Source organism: Candoia aspera, chromosome 4, assembly GCF_035149785.1.
Source record: "Candoia aspera isolate rCanAsp1 chromosome 4, rCanAsp1.hap2, whole genome shotgun sequence".
NCBI classification, from domain to species: Eukaryota; Metazoa; Chordata; class Lepidosauria; order Squamata; family Boidae; genus Candoia; species Candoia aspera.
The window spans coordinates 78,683,921-78,705,839 of NC_086156.1; the positions used below are offsets into that span (position 1 = coordinate 78,683,921).

The window sequence follows — 21,919 nt, forward strand, 5'->3', positions numbered from 1 at the left end:
AGTCTGGCACCAGTTAACATGTGGATTGCTATATTTTATACCAGTTTCTGAGTGGTCTTCAAAGGCAACCCTGTGTAGAGCACATTGCAGTAGTCCATCCAGCTAGCAATGAGTTAAAATTGTGAGGTCCTACCATTTCAGGTAGGGTAGGTAAATACCTTCCCGGCTACGGCCTCCAACTACCCATCTAGCAGGAGCCGTGGGAAGGATTCTCAAATTATGGACCTGCTTCTTCAGGAATAATACCATCCCTACATGCAACACCACCAGAGCTGGCAGAGAACCTCAGTTAACAAGCAGTAATTGCACTTGCTTAGATTCAACTACAGCCTGTTTCCACCTACCCATAATCTGGCTTCCTCCAGATTCTAGAACAAGGCTTCAACTGCATTGCCAGCGTGATGACATCTCATTTGAGCTAATGGATGACCTATCCCAAAGACTTCATGTAAACATTAAAAAGTAGTGGGGAGAAGATCAAGCCTTGCAATACTCCACATGTAAAATGCCACTGGGGCAACTTCTCTTCTACAACCAGGGAGGCAGGCAGGCAGGCTGGCTACTTAGTACAAAGGAAGGAGTGAAACTACTTAAACATAATGCCTCCAATCCTCACAGCCAGTTTAGAAGGATATCATGGTTGATAGTATCAAAGACAGCCAAGAGATCTAATAGAAGCCCACTTCCCATATTTAGATACCAACAAGGCCATCAACCAGCACCACTAATGCAGTTTCTGTCTCATGCTCAGTTCTGAACCCTGACTGAATAGGGTCCAGAGAATCTACTTCCTCAACAAATAAACTTTTGGAGTCCAAAAAGAAGGTTGTATCAGTCACCAAACAAAATCAAGGGCTGATCCACAAAAACTTGATAAAGATGAGCCCGGTGAGTTTTGAACATGAAACAGATTGGGGTTGGAAGGGTGCACTTTAATGTTCTTTCCTATATGTCTTTTCCTTCTGTTACATGTATTTATTTTATTTATTCATTCATTCAATTTCTATAGCCGCCCATCTCAACAAGAGACTGTATGAAAAAGTCATTTCAAATAGACATCTTAGTTTGTCAAATTGATGGCTTCCATTCTGTATGAGCCTTCCCCAACTCGATGTCCTCCAGAAGAGTTGGAATCGCAACTCCCATTGTGGAAGTTGCAGTCACAATAACCACAAGGTACCAAGTTAGGGAATGTTGCTCTCAGTATTCAGGGATGAATTAATTAGATTGCATGGTACTTATGATCAACAGGAGGGAGTAGATAATGTCCATTACTGGCTTTCCTACAATTTGTTTTAAGGACTACTGATTGTCCACATGGCCCACCAAGCAGCCTTGTGCAGCCTGGCACCATTTTTTTTTTAAAGTTAATAAATTGGAGTTCCAGAGGAAGAAATGGTGGACTGAAGACAGCTCCACAAAAAGTGGAGCCAACGACCCCAGCAGAGAATGAAGAGCCAGTGAGTACACCAGCTCTTTGAAACCTCTCCAGACAACGAGAGGACAGATCACCCATGTGCTCTCTGAACAGTTGCTCCTCATGAAAAGACTGCAGAACAGCGGTCCCCAGCAGGTTTTGAGCAATGGGAGACGATGAGAATAGCCATCTTGCTCGTAACCAGGGTTGGTGCCTTTTAAAGGACACTAAGTTCGCAAACTTCCTTTTCTAATCACGTTCAGAAATTGCTTGTTAACTACTTTTAAACTATTAGAGACCTTCGGATCTACAAGTCTGAAAACACCATGTGAGCTTGCCTTTAATCCTTAATGAAAGAAAAATTTAATTGTAAGTTTAAGAATTTTTTAAAATTGAAATAAACAGCAGAAAGCTAAATAAGACTTTGATCCTATAAAGTTATAAAGGGATTAAGGGTCCAGATAAACTTGCAATGAGATTTTGGAATTATAAAAAATCCTTCCCATGGGAAATAGATTTGCTTGGACTTTTGCAAGACAAAATAAAGATAAGCAGTTTTAAAAATTGGACACAGAGGGAACTCAAGATTTTAGTTAAAGGAGAAAAATATACAAGCCTGATTAACAGCTAATTAACTGGGTGTCAGGGTCAGTCTCACTTCGCAATAAGACACAGACTCACTTAATGGGTATTAAGGATTTCTGGTTTATTGGAATGATAGCTGACAGAACGAAAAACGGGAACGGGGTTGGTGGTGCGGAGGTGCCCCTTTTATACCCTCTTGTAATGCCCCGGGCTTCCCCACCCTGCATTGTCCCGATCCCTCTTGATGGGACCCTTGATGGCTGCCTGGGCGTTTTCCCGGTGTCTTCCTTTGTCTCCCAGCGTCGGTTGTGTCCTCCGGGGCACCAGGTGCGGCTTATCTCCGTTCCTCCAACGCCCTTCTTTTCAGCTGCCTATGGGTCCATGGGTGTGGGTGCTTTTGGGTGCTTGTGTTAATCCCTAGTTTGATTATCTCCTTCCTCTATTTCCTAATGATCATGATCTACGTTGTGAGGCTCTTTGTGCTTTGCAACGAGGTCATGACACTGGGACTGTAAAATGGCACAAAACATTTTAACATTGAAAATACCAAAGGACACTTGAAAAATGGAAACAGAAGTTAGTATCAACAATATCAATAGTGATGTTTGCTTCTATGGATAGACTGTGTTCAAAAGATGTCATGGAAGAAAAGGAACAAGTTTTATTTAACATGATAGAGATGGCATCGAAAATGGATCTACAAATGACAGGTTAGGAGAATGGCATGGAAAAGGAGGTCTCACTGGACATACAAAAGAAATCTGTTGATGTTTTAAAAATCAAAAGGGAAATACAAATAATAAACTAAGAAAGTGACCTGGATAATTATTTTATATTGGATTTATAAGAGGCTTGTTGAAACTTCGAAGAATCCTGTGAGAAGGGACACGGAAGAAATGGAAAGAAATCAAGTTCTATCACATTATTTGAATGGACTAAAGATTAGGACTGTTAGAAGTAAAAGGAAGGAATATAGTTGATTTGATCAAGGTTAAAATAAAGTATGTTGTTATTTCTGGTAACCCTTACTGGACTTTCTGCTGGCACTAGGACTGAAAAGATGATGCTTTATGGATTTGCCTATTGATAAAAGATGGGATATGGGATGAAGTTTACATTGTTTGTAAATGCAGAGGGGGTGAAGAGTTACAAAAATTGTTTATACTTGTGATGAAGTTTGGAAGTCATTTCTTTATACATTGCTTTTCACTCTCTCTTCACTACATGGTTACTTTTCTCTCTTTTTTTCTTTCTATTTTCTGTTTTTTTCCCTCCTTTGCACCTTTCACTTTCTATTCTTTTTTCTTTCCTTTAGTTTGTATTAGATTTTACTATTGTAATTAAAATCCTTAATAAAAATATGTGTTTGTGTGTGTGTGTGTATGAAAAAGGTAATAAATTCACCACTGCCACCCCAAAAGACACACTGCCAAGCACCTCCAAGCTGCACTGCCAGCTCTACTAACTGCTGAACAGCTGACTGGCACACCAGGTATTGTGGCCCACAATGATTTTTAACTGATCAGTGTGACCCTTTTTCCTCTACAGGCTGTGCAGCCCTGGTCTCCTGTAAGGTTTATTAGACTGGAGGGGAGTTGCCTAGAATGGCAGTTCTTAATTCAAACAGCTTCTTTGCTGAAACTGACCCTGCTACTTCCCATTTATTCTTTGCAGATGGTTTTTGTCCGAGCAGTGAAGCTTTACAATAGTGGAGATTTTAGGAGTAGCATTGCTGACATGGAGCACGCACTGTCCAAGTACTATGAGGCCTATGAAAATTGCCTAGCTGGCTGCGAAGGTAGCTATGAGCTCCATGAATTTAAGGACTTCTATCCTGCCATAGCAGGTAAGGGCACCAGGGACAGATCAGCCATCACACACATGCGGATCCATTGTCCATTTTCTTGCCGGTGCACAGTTTCAAATGTCAGATATGCAAGATATAGAAAATAATTCCTCCTAATTTTTAATTGGCTTTGGGTGGGGCAAGGACTGTCACAGTGCAGGATTCAGCATAGGATTATAGCATAGAGTAAAAGGGAAACTGCAGAATTATTTCAACTTCTACAGCATTCTCAGTTCCTTTAGACACAGAGCTGTTCTGACACAGCGGTATACATTTTGAAAATCTTGCATTGTTTGTTTTGATCTTTGTAATCTATATCTGAAAAATCTCCATTTAGTACCATCCTATCCCACCCCACCTGTTGCTCTTTCAGAGAGGTACTGAAATGCTACTAATTCTCCCTTGCCAGTCATAGCACCTCTTTCTGTAAATTTAGCCGTCTTCACTTCCCCACCTAGTTACTGAACTTCCAAAGCAAGTGCCCCGTCGATCGTGTAAAAGAGAAGAGTCAGTTGCATTGTCTGACAAAAAAATGGGTAACTTCATAATATCAATAAATTATATGAAAATGGAATCTTGTCTTGTAAAATAGGATCTGTACATTAATATGTTTAATAAAAAGAAAGAAGGTGGTCCTTTAGGAAGTCTAAATGAAATGAAAACTTTGGGAAAAACAAAGCCAAATTCAAAAATATCTTAAAAACTTGGAAATACTGGAAGTAAGCGTGGAGAGATACCCCAAAGCTGTTGGAGAAGCTGGCAAATTATGGCTGCTTCTGTATGGAAGTCCTATTGATCACTGAACTCAAGTAAATATGAATGGAACTGGGCTGCAAAAGCTATTTCTATAAATGATGATGGAAGGGGATCATCTTACCGACATGGTTAACTTCTTTTGATTCCTTTCTTTCCATCTTCCCAGATCATTTTGTTTATGTCCTGCAGTGTAAAGTGGATTGTGAGGTTGACCTGACCCCAAATGTAGGTGGCTATTTTGTGGAGAAATTTGTGGCCACGATGTATCACTATCTTCAGTTTGCATACTACAAGCGTGAGTTCTTCATTTGATTTGGGAGATGCTTGATTCAAGGAGAAGGTGGGATTCAGAGTACTGGCATGTTGTGGAGGCATTGTGTCAAAATCCATTGGTCTGGGATAGGATGGGACAGCAGACATTTCTCCAATTTCCTCCTTTTCATCCAGCAGAATTTCAGGTTTTGGTGTGTGTTTTTTTTTAATACATTGAACAACATAATGTAGCCCATAGCAAGAGTAGGAAACCTGGTGCCTGGAAACCAACCAACAAGTCAGATTGTTTTTCCATCTGGCCTCATCTATGCTGTCTGACAATAATACTTCAAAGCTTAAAACAGGAGTTTTTCTAGCCATACCTAGCTAGAAGAGAGGGATAAGATCTGTTTTTTTTCCTGCTTGTAAAAGAGATGCTCTCTCACTGAACTATAGTCCCGTTCCAAGTTCAAGAACGTCTGGATGGCCACATAGCCCCTAACCTTGAAGTACAGAACCTTGAAGTACAAAACAATTTTTTTTTTTCTTCCCTTTTAAGAAAGTGGAACAACTTTTTTGAGTACATTCTGATTGAAATTTGAAGGCCAATAGAGGTTACTATTACTTTCAGGCCATATTTGTAAAGGACTACTGTTTGGGTGAGAGACTATTTTGTCCTGATCTCTCTCTTCTCTCCTCCTCCCTATTTTCCATGTTGTGCTTAAGATGTGTCTCTCCCACTAATTAGGTATATTATTCTCTGCACAGTGAACGATATTAAGAATGCAGTACAGAGTGTAGCTAGCTACATGCTCTTTGATCCTGGAGATGAGGTTATGCAGCAAAACCTGGTTTATTATCGTTTCTATCGTGAACGTTGGCGTCTGGAAGAGGACGACTTCAACCCACGACCAGTACGAACAGGAGTGACAATTCGGTTAAGGATTAGTATATTGTTTTGGAGCACCAGTATATTTTGGCTGCAGTGCTATCAAGGACCCTTTTGTAACATCCTAGGGACAATGCGATTCTTTGGATTTCCCTCTTAATTGTCAAAGACACAGCTCCAAACTCAGAGGAGAAAACTTAACATCAATTTCCTCTCCTTCCTGCACTTGTAACAATCAGCCTTCATATTTAGTGATTTGAGAATCTGTAAAAGGAATGCAATGGGGGCTGGGGAGGATGAGGGATTGAAGCATTGGAGCCTCCAGAGATGTTGGATCTCATGAATGCTGCAGGTGACATTTTCCAGTATCTAGTATGGGGGCTTGTTGTCTTTGTACCAGAATGGGATAAAGCAAAGCACATTGACCTCTGTGGCTTAGAGTAACCATCTTGGATAATTATTATTTATATAGTGCCATTAGTGTCCATGGTTCTTATCATTATAATAAAACAAGACCCTGTTCACAAAGAGCTTTTGAAAATTGCCAGAATGGGGAAGTCAACAGCAGGGGAACAAAGAGAAGCAAGGATAGCAGAGGATGGAAGTGAGTGAGTAGAGTTTGTACTTACTTACTTATCACTCAAGAAGGGAGCAACAGTTTGTGGGAAATATGAAATTTGAAGGTAGGTAGGGAAGTGATATTGAATTACAGTAACTAAGAGCAACCCTGATCTGTCAAGGCCATTTTTGACTCCATATGAATACTGCTGTAGTACCCAACAGGAGTTTTGTCAGGGAGGGGCGCAAGTTAGATGCGTTCCTAGCTATTGGATTACTTTTTCCCATGCAACTTCTTCAGCAGTCATTGCTGCTGCAGCTCCACACCTGGAAGTGCCCAAGCCCTCAAACCTCCACATGATTTGCAGCTGCAGTAATGTCCAGAGCTGTTTTAACTTGGTGGCTAGACAAGCGTTTGCATGGTTGGGTCGTCTTGGTAGATTGTACCTTCCTTTAGCTAGCATCAACACTGGCTCCAACTGAGAAAGTATCATTTATGGTTCTCTCATCTCTTCTGGCTGATCCTTGTTTTCATTCTGATACTGGTAGGAAGCCTTGCACTATCACAACTGGACATCCACACAGAAGAAACTCTTGGAGTTCGCCAGGCAATATCTCCAGCCAGATGATGAGGTGAGAACTTGGGAGACAGGTAGAAATGTGATAAATTAAGAGCTAGCTTTAGTCTCCTTTAGTCCTACTTTGCCCAGCTAATTTACTTTAAGGATGAGAACTACTAGATAAATGTAAATCTCCAGGACAAAAGGGAATTGTTTCATTATCATATTATCTCAGTTGGAAAGAAAAGATCCTTAAGATTTGGCTCTCTACAGATTGCTTCTTGGAGAATTGTTTCTATTTTGATAGGACAAAATAAAAATGCACTTTCATTGTAGGTCCTTGAAGTTAAGTTTTCCCAATTCTTGCTCACATATTTGTTAATCTTTAACAGGCCTCCGAATTCTTAGCAAATGATAATCATTGTTAAATTCCCGCTGCATTTCTATAGAATGTGCTGGCTTTGAGATCATTACTTTCCTTTACAATTGTTGATCATAGTAGAGTAAAAGAATTTTTAAAATACATGGTTTAACTTACATTTATCCACAGAATTTTCCCCATTTCCCCATGGTTTTTAAGCTTGTACCTGGCATTACCCACATTACTGTTTTCACAGTCACAAAGGCTGGGAACTTGCAGATGCAATGGTTATTTGTTTAATGTTGGGTTTTGTACCAAATACTCCATTTGAAATGATGCTCCATTTGCAGAACACAGAATAGCCTAGGCCAGCCTTTGACCCTGGAGGAACCCTTGAAATATTTTTCAGGTCTCAAGGAACCCCTGCACATTTAGGCTCAAATATAGGCCAGAAGTTACAAAATTATTATAGTTGTTTCATGTGTAGGCCTGTATATATGCATTAACAGCCTTATTAAAATAAAGAATAAAACTTAATGTGAGGTTGCCCAAATTTGAAATAATTTTTTAATGAATTGTGATCTCCCAGGGCAATTGTGACCTCTCGCGGAACCCTAGGGCTCCACAAAACCCTGGTTGAGAAACCCTGGCCTAGGCTCTTGATTGCTTTGCTTATGGCTAGTTCTTCTATCCTGCTTCAGGGAGAGGTGGATGAAGGTCAGGAGATGAAAGAACCAGCATTGCCATCTGATGCTGAGTTTGAAGACGTTGGTGACTATGAAGAGGGATTTTTGTCTGAGTGGTGGCAGGAGCCAAGATCAAAAGGTGACAAAGCTGACGAAGGTAATTGATAGCAAAACTGAAGGACTGCTTATTCACCTTCCATTGCTCATGCCTGCCTGTACCTCCTGCATCAGGATTCCATCAGTGCTTGTCATCTCATCTCCCCTCCATATCTATCCTTAGTTTGCTTATATTGAAGTGTGTTGGTCTGACCTTCTGACTACAGGAGCTCTGTCCAGCTTTTTTGCTTGGGCAAATCTCAAAGGAACAGGAACAGGAACAGGAAAGAACTGCTGGGGCTTCCTCTGGGAGTTGTTCTCAGATCTCATGTATGCACAACTGTGTTTCTCCTCTTGGCTTCTTCCTTTTCCATTACCATGTTCTGTAGCTTGCAGGTGGATTATCGTGAATGCTGCATGGATCCTGCAAGAGGCAGCAGTGTGCAAGTGCTTTTTTGCGTGATTTTCCTAGTGGGTGGATAATGCCTGGGAGAGGCATGAGCAAACTGTCCCTGCAGAAAGGCTACAGAAAGTTGTATTTTAATCTCCTCTGTTCTTTGTTCACAGAGAGACTCAACTGAGCAGTATGACTCCCATAGCATCAGCAGGTGAGGGGGAGGCATTGTGGATTTCTTGTATCTACCAAAGTAGATGTGGAACCAGCAAGATGCATTTTGGTAGCATTCCAACATGTTTTGTGCCTTTTGAACCTCACATTAATATCTCCAAAGGCTGGGAAAGTTCCACCAGCAGAACCTTTATGCAGAATATTTAGATCCACTTCTTCTTCTGCAAATGGATCGGTAAAACAAGAACTCCTCTGAGCTAATCCAGGGATCACTCTCCCCGCTCCCCAGTGGAACCTCATTTCTAGAAAAGTACTGTGAATGGGAATAAAAAATGTCCATACAAAGGACTGAGAAGAAGCCAATGCTGCATTTATTTCTGGTTTTATCTGTTCTGCTGCTGTGACCTCAGATATGTTGGGAACCAAAGTTCTTACCCATCTATGGAAGCACACACTCAGAAGGTAGCAATCTGCATAACTGGATTTTCTGTGTCCCAGATTTTCATGGGACCAAAATATCCTGTTTGCCCAAAAGGAAGACAACCCCCATCCCTAATAATTTTTTATGTGTGTGTATAGGAGAGAAGTTACCACTCCTGTCTGCAGAGAAGAGCCAGATGCTTTTGTCTCGCTGAGTCTCTGTTTGTGAAGTTAATGGATGAGAGTGCCTTCTCCTGGGACTTCACACATATTTTTCTTGAGTCCTTGTTCTCAGGCAGAAGCAATGGCAGTGCTGCATTCCCTTCCCTCCTCCTGCCTCAATGGAAGTGCTCACTTTGGGCAGGCAGGCTCTTCTTTCCTTTTCCCTCTGCAGTTTCGATCTTCTCTTTTTCTTTCCCTTCTCTTCCCTCTGTCCACTTTTATTTCTTTTTCTGTAGCTGTTGGAAAAAAGGAGGTGTAGATGTATGTGTGTGTATTTATATGGTTCTGCATATGAGAGTGGTTTGTGTGCAAAAGAGAGAATGGTTGGGATACGCAGATAAGAAATGAATTAATGTTATAGTATATTATCTTATTTTACAGGTAGTTGATTTTAACCAGTAGTTAGTAATTCAGCCAATACTAATTTATTTTGTAGTCCTATCCCTAAGCTTCTTTGGAGCAACTTTTGGTTTGGGTGTGTACACGCAAGCACAGTCACACACTTTCACATGCATGTGTATAGATGGATAGGAGTCTGACAAGATGGGTAAGTGGGCCTTTGCAAAGATTATGTGTATGTATGTGTGTAAACTATTTTCCCCTTTGTGGCCAGGGAGCAAATCATCTTACATTAAGGATTAACTTCCTTTTAGGTAAATAAGGTATAAGCAATCAAATCTTTCCCCTGAAAGATGGCTGGGAACTACTAGAAGCATGAAAAGCGCACATGCAAAAAGGTGGCACAGTGCTGAGAACTCTGTAATTTTAGAACTGGGGCCATGTTCAGCCCAAAAATTACCTTTCAAGACTGGTGCTGCTCTAATGCCATTCATGTACACGTTTACTCCTGCCCTTCACTAGCCCATAAAATGTCATGTACTTCACTCACCCTGCAACACAGGGTAACAGTCCTTTGTGCCGTTACCCTTTCTTTAAATGAGAGTGAAAATACTTGCCAGTCAGCTGCAAATCTTCTAACAGATTCCACTCTTCCTTCTGTTCAACCCTGCCTCTGAGCTTTTAAAGCGCCAGGCTCCCAAGAGGCATTGCTGACACCCCGTGTGTGTGCTGGAATCCTGCAGCTGTGGGCTTCTCTTTAACTTTTCTGAAAGCAGTGGTATTTTCAAACAGATTCGTCAAGTGATGTTTTACATTCACAGGGCTGCCTTTGTTTTTCAGTTAATTTAACTTTTACTTTGTACAGATTTTTAATTAATTGTAGCTAAATTTTAATAAAACCTCTCCTAGTTCTTATATGTCTGTCTGCTGGGTAAGTTTTTGTTGCTGTCATCCAAAATCTGTGATATTTTCCTCCTTGCAGTTTAGAGAAAGCATTCCTTTGCAATTCCTGAGAAGGGAAGAGTTTTCTGGAGAAATAGGGGCTGTGTTGGCTGGGAGACTCTGGGTGTTGGCCTAGTAACATTTGGAGGATGTCAGTTAATTGGATGAGGGAACCTCAGATGCAGTATATCTGAAACCATAGTGGGAGAAGATCACTATCTACCTGCTAAATTAAAAACCACAAATCCACAGTAGTATTACCTTAATTGGTCCGCTACAATCTGCAGAATTTAGGTCTTCTCAGAACCCATCCTTAAGGTGTTAAAAATCTAGAAAAGGAGAGAAAAAATTGCAGCTGGTACTCAAGCCGTTCCAATTTAATAACTTTCCTCCTGTTTTTCTATTTATTTACCATTTTGTTTGAAGAAAAGTTCAGAGAACCTTGAAAGCTTGCAATTATAAAGCTATGGTTGCCATAATAAAAGTGTTATCCCTGTGGGTTTGTGATTTTGGATTTTTTACTCATGATCAGCACAATTACTGTTGTTCTTTAAATAACTGCAATATGAGAAACTGATCTACGGTATACATAAAAATAGTAATTACACACCCAATGCTGTAGTTAGCAGATTGGATGCAGGCTTTGTATTTGGAATACTGTAGACACAGTGAAATCCATGGAACTTGGTTTTAAGTAATAACTTGACTGATTTCACTGAGGCTTTTCTGTGACCAAGATTCAGCCACAGATTTTCTACCTACTACATAATATTTCTCAACAATAGAGTAATTCCCATATTCAGCCATGAGTCACTGATATAGATAGAGATACAGATGTCCTGTAGATTATAGATACATCCATGAGCCCCCTCCTATTTTACTGAGTCACAGGAAGCTTATCCTGTTGCAGAAGCAGGCAGCTTGGAGTCATCAGTTTACCTTCTCATCATGGCTCCTAATTAGTATTGCTTTGAGGTGTTACATGACTGTTTAAACATCTCGCAAACTCAGCTGTACAGCTGCCTGAAGGTTCCATATGCTAAAAGGAGTCATGAAGATGCATGTACTTGTGAACCAGCTTAAGAATTACAGTAATTCACATTAGTCAATATAGGTAGTTCTCTTGGAATCTATGGGTTTTGGGAGCAGCCAGATGCCATTTATGTCAAGAGCTCCATGTTACCTATTTAGAGAGCATAGCCATACATCTGTGCCTAAGGCCATAATGTATTTCATTTGATTGGCCTTCTCAACCTACTGTCCTCCAGATGTTCTAAGATTCCTGGGAAGTTGGCAAGGAATTGTAGCCCCAGTAGCTCTGAAGGCTTCCAGACTGTTGAAGGCTGCCTTAGATATTGTATGACATACATCCATTCTGACCTTTAGCTTGACTAAGGCAACTAGTTGCAGAAGCAGGAGCGAAGCAACAGAGATAACTTGTTATCGTTGAAAGAGGGAAGAAGACAATTTCGTATGGTCAGGACTCAGACAAGATTAGCTATGACTCCGTTGTTATTTCTTCATTGGTATTCTAACTGTGGCCTTTTTGTTTTTTGTTTTAATGCAACACAGTCTTTGAACTCTCCAGTAGGTGGCAGGTTTGGGCTTTGCATAAGCCAGCTATGGAAGCTACTGTACTGTATCAAAAAGTTTAACCTCTACTACTACTGTAGTGTGTAACTGTAAAGAGCTAAATATTTCTATACTAAATTTCTGGCACAGTTGGAACAAAAAGTTTCACTCCCCCATCTTTGTTCCAGATGTTGATGTGAACTGGATTCAGTTGCGAGAGATTGGTGGGATGGTCCTTTTCCCAAAAGATGCATGTGGCATTCTAATCCACCTACCTGTTTGACTGCCTGGATCAGGTTTGTGAAAATGACCAGGCTCTGTTAGGGATGAGGAAGTATTTGTTCTAAAACATCCATGGTACATGGTCCTCTGCAGCAGGAGGAGGAGGAGGAGGAAGGCACACCCCAAACATAGAAAAGTTGTCTCATTGCATTTGGCACTAATAGGCATTACCACCCAACGAGGAAGGTTCTAGTATACTCACAATACCCAGAGGTTAAAATCATCAAACTATGTCAGTTGATAAGCTAACTTAAGGATGTTCACAGAAAGGGTTTTCTGTTTCCTCTTTCCAACAGCAATCCCGTAGCAGTCACGCCACATGTTGAATCCCTGACACTGCCTTCTGCTGAAGTTTCTCTTTGAGACAAGTACAGGAGATGCTATCAGAGCCTTCCTGAACTAAATGGAATGGGACATGAGAGGGGTACAGTTTATAATACATATTATCCAAACTGAATACAGGTAGTCCTTGGTTAACAATGGCAATTGGGATGAGAATTTCCATCACTAAATGACACAGTTGTAAAGCGTGATGTCATGTGACCACGCTGCTTAGCAATGGAAATTCTGGCACTTCTGGTTGCTGTCATTAAGCAAATCACTGAGGTGTTAAGCGAGGACATCACGTGGTCGCCATTTGTGACCTGTTGGCTTTCCCATTGAGTAAGGCAACTGTAGGGAGCTGGCAAAGATCACAAATGGCAATCATGTGACCACGGGGATGCTGCAACTGACCTAAGTATGAAGACCAGTTGTAATTACCACTCATTCAGCACCATTGTAAGTATGAACAGTCGCTGAACGAGTGGTTGTTAAATGAGGACCATCCGTATAACTAAAGATCAGTATGCTCAAAGGAATAATAGTAGTATATATGCATGTTGATGGAAAACTAAGGCTGGTTCATACCATGAATCTGTTTTTAAGATGGGTGGACTTTAATTCCCAGGATTCCCCAGCCAGCAATTCTGGGAGTTGAAGTCCACTCATCTTAAAATGGCCAAGGTTGAGAAACACTGCTGCAGGTTATCCTTTCCCCATAACAATAACATCAAAAGGTTATCGGCATAAGGGAATATGCCAGGTCAGAAAAGATTTTCAGATCACCCAAGTGCATCAATTCTTAAAAAGTGCTTTTCAGTAGAAGTGCAAAATGGAAGAAAGTAAAGTGGCCATTATATGTACATAAGCATGCAGATAACAGTTTAATAGGGAATAAACCAATATTTGTCACTGAACTTAATGTACTCATAAATTCTCTTATGTTCCAAGCTGGTCTCTTCCTGGAAAATGACTGAAAAACACTTCTCCACCTTTTCACACAAGTTGCTAGTGCCAGGTATTTCCTCTCCCACTCTCCTAGTTTCACCCACAGGCCTCACCCACTTTTCCCTGAAACCCTTTGGCAGTACAGCACTTGGGCTTATTCACTGCCTGTCACATGATTCTCTGGGCTCCACCTGCAGGCGGCAGCACCTAGCAACTGTGTGCCACACCTTAGCAACCATTTTATGAACATTCCATAGGTCAGGTCCGCTGAGACTCACCTTCCTATTGCTCTTATTCCATCAACAAATCCTAATTTCTCCCAAAGGGTGGTGATCTCACCTAGTCCTAATCATAGAATCATTTACAATTCTCTGCTCCCAGACCTCCATACAATTGGGAACCAGAGCCACCTGGACAGGGTGGAATTGGGGGAAAGGGTCATCTGGGAACTTCAGTACAGGAAGATGATTCGAATGACCAAGTGTAAAGGCAGATAAGGTTCCTGTGTGCTTTAATGGCAAGATTGCTATTTTGTGTTTGCCAAAATTCTTTCAGGTGGGTTACAGCCACGTGCTATCATGCAAGATGGCCTTTGAAGGTGACTTGGAAGTTCTAATTTTTTCCAGGGGTTGGCAGCTAGGCTTTTAATTGGTATGTCTCTAGGCTCATGCTCTTACATCTATTTTAAAAGTACTTTATTGACGTGGCTGGCTATCCTCTAGTGGGTACACTCCACTTTTTAAACCTCTAACTGCCCTAAAACCCAAGTACTTGAAGGAGCATGTATTCCTTTTATCAAGTGGCCCCTGCATTAAAAATATCCTTGGAGGGTCCCAGAATTAGAAGTTCATTAAGAAAGAAAAAGGAGAAAAGTTCTCTGTTGCTGCATCTCATTTATGGTTAATTAAAAATTGACATTATAATCTTTCCAGAGATTGGTAAAAACAACAAACCAACAAATCTTTTTCCAGGGATTTTAAACTGCTGTTGCTTTTTTTTTAGTGTTTGCTTTAGTCACACTTCCTAATAGCATGTTGGGTGTCTCTGAGTACTTATAATGAAGGAACACTGCTAAGAGACTCTGTTGTCCCCTGTGGCCAGTATTTCTGTTTTCATGTAATTGTCAAGGCTAAACACTATTGGTAGACACAGGAAAACTGCATCAAAGTGTGGCAGTGTAGCCGTAGCTTCCAGCAGATGTATTGAGGCTTCTAGCCAACTCTACGTCTGCCTGCAATATTCTTAGTTAGAAACTGTAAAGTAGGATGGAGAATTTTCAACCCTAGCATCCCCAGTCAGCATAGCCAATGGAGGGAAATTCTGGCAGCTGTAGTTCAGCAACATTTGGAAGACCCACCCAAGATGTAGGTAACTCATCCAGGGAGTTATATTCATTCAACCTTCTGTGCCAAGTAGATATGCTCCATACTCCTTGGATTGTATTTTGAGATAGTGTTTTATTTTTGTAAACTTAAGATTCTTCTGAGCATGCTCATATATTTGATTTTCAGGGGTCTCATTCTAGCTTCAATTCTGTAGGCACATACCACCCTAGGTTGTTGTTGAAGGAAAATGGTGTTATCCATCAATTTTGTCCTATTTGTTTATAAAATGCCATCTAAACTGATTATCTACTATTGATTACCACTAAAACCCATATACCACAATTATGTGCCATCAAGTTGTTTTCGACTCCTAGCGACTACATAGACAGATTTTTTCCATAATGATGATCTATCCCTAACCTGGTATTTCAGGTCTTCCAACAGTGCACTCATCGCCACTGTAACTGAGTCCATACCCCTTGCTGCTGGTTGTCATCTTCTTCTTTCCTTCCTTCCACTTTCCCAGCATTACAGCCATCTAAAGTAGGAGCTAGTAAAATATATATCTTACAGACTTAAAAGTCCCACTAGACACTGTTCTGTATGTTCTTTTCTTCAACAGTGAGCACTTCTTGAAAAACCTTTAGAAGTTTAACGTCTCTCCCACTTCCTTTTCCCTTATTTATTTATTTGTTCTATTTGTATACCTTCAAATCAATAAACACTCATGGTGATTTATTGCAATCCAGTAAAAGTAAGTAAAGCATACATGGTAAGCATCATTAAAATAAAAATGTAACCAGTATTTAATAATAATAAATAACACAAACAAAATACAAAACAAAAATTAAACACAGTAATTTAAACATTGTAAAAAATAACTGGTCACCAGGTGCTCTTTAGAAGAATTCCATCCTAAGCAGCTTCCAGAATATTAAGAGGGGTGATGCAGGTCCTTATTTCAAGGGGAGGATATTTTATAAGGCTGATGCAGCAATGCAGAAATGGCACCTCCATTACCTTACATCAGTGGAAATAAATAAAAACTTCTGGATGACCTGATTCAAGTAAGTGAAGGTGGTCCTGCAGGTACCTGTTGCCAAGCCATATAAGGCTTTATAGGTTAAAACCAGCACTTTGAAATGCACCCAGAAACCTATTGGCAACCAACGCAAGGCCTACAGTACAAAGGTAATGTGTTCTTTGCAAGTAAATCCCACCAACAATCAGGCTGTTTCATTTTGTACCAATTGAGAACTTCTGTATGATCTTCAGAGGCAGTCCCATTTAGAACACATATCAGTAGTTTAGTCATGAAATGTTGAAGGTATGAGTTACTATTGCAAGATCCTTGCAATTCGAGTAGGGCTGCAACCTGTGCACCAGCTGAAGTTGGGCAAAAGACCTCCAGGCTATTGTGTCTACCTGCCCATCCAGCAGTAACTGAATTTAGGAGGATTGCTGAGTCATGGATCTTTTCCCTCAGGAGCAGTGCCACCCTACTGAGAGTTAATACTGGAACTGACCAAGATTCTTTATGTACAAACAGCAACTCCATATTGCTTGGGTTTCATTTCAGCCAGTTTCATTTCATCCAAGCTCCCAAAGCTTCTGGACACTGGGATAAGACTTCTGTGGCATTAGTGGTTCAGCCCAGGGGAGCAATTAACATTGACATCATCAACATACTGGTGATACTGCACTCCTAACTGATGGATGACTTCCCTCAGTGGTTTCATGTTGATATTTAACAATATTTGAGAGAAAACTAATCCCTAAAATTCCTCACATACAAGGGGCCATGAAGCCAACCTTTGTTCCCCAATCACCACAGAGTGAAATCACTGTAAGCAATGCCTCTTGCTCCCAATTCAGATGGCCTAGAAGGATACCATGGTTGATCACCTTGAAGGTTGCTAAGCGGTCATTCAGGACCAGAATGGCTGCACCTCCACCCAAATCCTGTAAAGATATACTACCAATTGACCAATGCCATTTCTATCTGATGCCCAGGCCTGAATCCTGACAGAAAAAGACTACAATGGACAATCCATTTATTCTAGGATATTTCCCATCAACCTTTCAACTCTCCATAAGAAAGAAAAGTTGAAGACTGGATTATCATTATAAAAAATATAGCTAACTCCACAAAACACCTCTTTAGGAGGGAAAGTGCCACAGCCTCTTTCAAGGCTGCCAACATCACCTCCTCCAGCAGAGAGCTGTTGGCAATCTTCTGGATCCAGCCAACCACACCTTTGCTTGTTCCCTGAAGGAGACAAAAGAGGCAAGAGGTCCAAGGTATGTGCGGTAGAAATGCTAGAAAGTACCCTAACTACCTCATTAGAGTCCACTGGACAAAAAGAATCCCAGATAACATGGCAAGGCACTCCATGGGAGCCTGCCCGTAAGGAATCATGATTCTGACAAATCTTAGTGACTTTATCAGTCAAATGCTGTGTAAAATAGTCCCAGTGGCCAGGTGGGAGGTCAACCTGTTCAACCTTCCCTAAAAAGGAACTTGTAATTTTAAACAAGGCCACTGGCTGACAGCCTGCCAACACAGGAAAGGAGGAGAAGTAGAGCCACTGTACTCCCTTCCTGTCATGATGGAGGCCTAAACATGGGCTTGTACCTGGCTTGGTCAGGTTCACTTTTTGTTTTCCTCCACCACTGCTTCCGGCATTGCTCCTGCGTCTAACTCTCAGAGCTGCTCCATAAACCAAGAGACTAACCAAGATTGAAGCAGGGAGAGAAGCTGCTCAGGGCCAATCATGTCAAGAGCTTGGGTGTCTTCTATTGCCAGGCAATCCATCCAGATCCATTAGGTGCCTGGGGCAAATAATACAAATTGGCTCTTCACCCCACAGAGGTCTTAGGTGTCATTCAATTTCATCTAGAACAGTGATCTTACCAGGCAAAGACCAGACAAAGTTATACCATCCATATCCCGATTACTGCACAACTCCTGTGAGGTAAAAAATGAAGTCCAATATATGGCCATCTGCATAATGTAGGCCTGAGATTACCCGGGACAAGGCCCTGGTTGCCATGGAGGCCATAAAACCCTAAACCCTCCTAGATCAGGTCCCAAGGGGATGGAACCTGAAATTGCCCAATGACATATGGCATGGGGACTCCAACACCAGTCCCAAGACCAGATCCAGCAGTTCAGGGACAGATTATACTGAGCAGTAGGTCAGATACACCAGCAGGATCTCTAATCTCTAACACCAACTGGCAAAAAACCATAGTGGTTCCTGCCATTTTGAGGCAGGAAATAGATAAAAGCTAAAGTGTATGCCCCATACAGGCTGCTTATAAAAAAAGAAGAGCTCAAAAATCCCTGAAAAGCAGAAATTCCTCTACCCTGCCATGTGTGAAGCAGTCCCATTGTATGTGTTTTAATCAGACATTTAAAAAGAGGGTTGAAATGCCAAAGGGGCTCCCCTAGGTTTGAAGATCCACTAGTACTCCTCACTTTTTCTATACAAGCAGGAAGAAAGGAGGCCCCTGCAATGCATCCTGTGCGATGGTCACATGAGCCACCTAGCTAAGGAACAGGGTGGGGACCAGGCAAGCAGAACATCAGGGAAATGGAGGTGGTAGCTGAAGATACCTAACTGCTTTGGTGCTGAAGATGCCAGAAGCTCTAGGGCAAGGTGTTGCCCAGCTTGTTTGTGCTTCCCCTGAACTGTTGCCTGTGCAGAACCAAGCAAGGTCTTTCCCAAGCTTCCTGCTGCCAACGCCCTTGCCCATCCTTACTTTTCTTTTGCTGAACCTGGCATTTTTGTACTCTGGCTGCAAGCCTTGAAACTAAGGAATGGGAACAGGGAGGGGCAGGGCCCTACTGGAGCGGGAAGGGAGCATGGGTCACCTCCTAGTCTTTTCCCTGGGTCACCAATGTTAATTCTAGACAGACATGAAAGAATCCAAAACAGCTGCTCAGCAGAGCTCATGCTTGTAAGTTTTCAGTGTCAAGCCTAAAAACATGGGTCACTTATACAGGAGATAGTATCTTTTGAGCACATGCCAAGGACAAACTGATAGCTGCTGTTGATTTGGAATACTTTGACTTACAGCTTTCTGATGAGAAGGATGTACGTTTTCAGGCAGTATTTTTCTCAAATTCCAAAATGTGAAGGTAAAAATAATTTCAAGAGCTCCTCTCACATCCATTCCCTCACCAGCTCTATGTTCAAAATGGTTTCCCTTAATTCATCCTTATCTCATACAGTATATCATTCTTTCTGCTGCTTTCTTTATTTTCTTTGCATCTTTAAGCTTCTAGTCCTTGTGATGTTTTTACTTGGAAACACAATGGGAACCTATGCAGCTCCGACAGCAGAGTTGTAGCAAGACTGACCAGGAAGTTTGTGGGCACCATGCATCAGGTGGGAACACACAGCCTGTGCAGTGCAAAGAATTGGCATGATGCCCTCCTTACCACAGCTATGTCTTTCCACGTGCACACCTACTTTTTTCATTGTGGCCCTACCCATTTTTGTGACATGGCCACGCCCATCGTCTAAATATGGCCTTCAGACTGGAAAAAGACAGTGTGCAATTTGGCCACTAAAGAACTACAGTATCTACTTCTGTTGTATATACATTTTTTCAGCTCTTGTTCCTTTTTTGCCCGCCAGTAGTGTTACAATCTCATCTCCAACAAGGTTTTGCCTGTCATGGCTGTAATCCATTGGGGTGTTTTCCTTGTACTTACAGTATGGGTACATACATTTGCAGCGGTAATTATCAATTGATCAGTAACCCTAATCCTAACGCATTTGGCAGCAAAAAAAACGTGGATGTGCAAAACTCCCTGGTGGGCAAAACTTTCGAACAGGTCTTGCAGATTCCTGAAACAACCTTAAAAACCTGCCAGGCTTGACTACCTAGAGGCAAATGTAAGACGATGAATCATACACTCAAGAATATGGTGATACTTTTTTGCCACTACTTCCAAACATCTTAGAACAGCCTACTGTTGAAACAGCTGAGAGAGAAAGAGAGGGGGGGGTGCCTGGGGGGAGAGAACAGGAACACATCAGGACTGAGAAAAGGGGGCAGAGAAAGAGGAACTGTCTCAGTTCAGTTCTTGAGCATGTCTGAACAGGACCAGGACCTTCACTGCAAACGCCTAAGGCCTTTTTACCGTCCCAGCACTTCGCCTCTACTGACTCAAAGGATTCCCGGTTTTACATCCACATTTCTGTGACACCAAAGGAATCAGGCAGACCGCTGGGACTGTCCCATCTTGGCTAGCGCCTGACCTGAGCTTGACAAAATGATGTTGATCTCCCTCTACGCAACCCAGCGGTACACTAGTTTCGGGGGCCTTCACAAAGACAGATATTCCACGGGCGTCTCATCTGACTGCCCTCCCCACCCTACGGATGCCCGGCGTGTTGCGGCGTTCCTGACGGGTCTCTCAAACCCGCCCCACGTGGCTTTGAACTCTGCTAACCCGCTTCTCCCGGCAGGGCAGAGGAGCGCGGAATAAATGCATAGCTAATAGCAGCGCGGCTCATTATGGCACCGAGCAGGAGCCGCGATGCGACAGCTGGGCCGTGTGCGCGTCTGGAAGATGAAAGCCGCCCGGCGTGGGATCTTCAGAAGACCGTCCCCCTTTCTTCCGGGGAGCACGCTGGGTCTCGCACAGCTACAAAGCGCTTTGAAACTTCAAGGCGCTCTCTGCTAGCCGGGCAGAAGGCATTGTAATCATTGGGTTGGGCAGCTCTTCCGCCACAGCTCCCAGATCTGATCAAAAGAATTCAAGCGCTGCAGAAGAGTGTCCCCCCATCCCCCACACTTTGATTATTCAGAGCTGAGCTGAGAGGGTGGGCCTAAATCGTTGCCACTCCATCGTACTGTAAAATGTAGTTTTAAAATACATCATCCAACTTCCCCCACTCCTTTGTTAGCACCCTCAGCTCTTTCCCTGTACTTTGCCCTGGTTTATATTGCTAGAGTATCAGGGAATCAGGATTTCTAAGTTAATCATTCAACTCCAGCCTCTCTGCTCTTATATGAGTTTCACTACAGCAGATTGCTTTTAAAACCCGCATTCCCAAGATGGAGACTGTCAACAGAGTGGGCAACCGATTCTGCCCATCTGGCCCACATTTCACATGTGACAAGCTTTGACAAGCTTCTCTTGAAGATAGCTTGCTCCAAACTACCAGTCTTCCCATGCAGGGGTACCTAGGATTTGCTTAGTGGTCTTTCCATGCTAAAGTGGGGGGGGGGGGCTTTGGCAATATGCTAGCAGTAGGACCATCCTCAGCTAGGACTGTTATCACTTCCATATTCTGTTACTGCTGCCTGTTCACTTGCTTGAATCTCTGTGTCATGTTTACTCTGGGTGTAATCACCACAACACTGAGCAAGAGGATGATGATAATGATGAAGACAACCACTTCTGGCTCTTCTCACTATTCACTTCCTTGGAGGAGACAGATAGTAACAGCAGGAGGAAGCAATCAAGCAGAAAGCCTCAGGGACTAGCAGTGGAGTGGGGGCCTTAGCAAGTGCTCAGTAATACTGATCCTGGATGGCAGCCCCAGATGTACTTTTAGTACAGGAGCGGGGAGAAGTGGGGTGGTGATGATAATGCGTCTCTATCAGCAACATTATATATGAGTGGAGCCCATGCCCTGGAGCTCTGTTCCATCCTGAGAATCTTCTGCAATGCACCAGGATTTTGTGGCAGATCTGCAGGGGGGAGCGTTCTCTGCAGGAAAATATTTTGCAGAATATTTTCTGATTGATGAGACATGAAGATCAATCTTCACATAATGGATACTCTAACACTAATTCTATGTGTAGGGCCTGGGTATATAACGTTATTCAGTCAAGGCCTCATTCTTTGGAGGGCCATGCTTTTGGCTGCTGCTGCTGAATGTCAGGTCTGCCTGTAATAAGGCCTTTCTCATCCATGAGGGCAGACCTGGCATGGATTACCAAGACCTGGA

The 21,919-nt window shown here is 42.2% G+C and overlaps 1 protein-coding gene across 1 annotated transcript in view; it reads left to right on the forward strand.

Annotated features, from left to right (window-relative positions):
- Positions 1 to 10,464, forward strand: part of P3H4 (prolyl 3-hydroxylase family member 4 (inactive)) — a 31,034-nt gene extending 20,570 nt beyond the window's left edge. Inside the window, exons 3-8 of the mRNA XM_063300710.1 lie at positions 3,677 to 3,848; positions 4,771 to 4,899; positions 5,625 to 5,770; positions 6,853 to 6,936; positions 7,926 to 8,067; positions 8,574 to 10,464. Of these exons, the coding sequence (XP_063156780.1) occupies positions 3,677 to 3,848; positions 4,771 to 4,899; positions 5,625 to 5,770; positions 6,853 to 6,936; positions 7,926 to 8,067; positions 8,574 to 8,587 (687 nt within the window). The 3' untranslated portion in view covers positions 8,588 to 10,464. The remainder of the gene's footprint in view (positions 1 to 3,676; positions 3,849 to 4,770; positions 4,900 to 5,624; positions 5,771 to 6,852; positions 6,937 to 7,925; positions 8,068 to 8,573) is intronic.
- Positions 10,465 to 21,919: the final 11,455 nt, after the last annotated feature.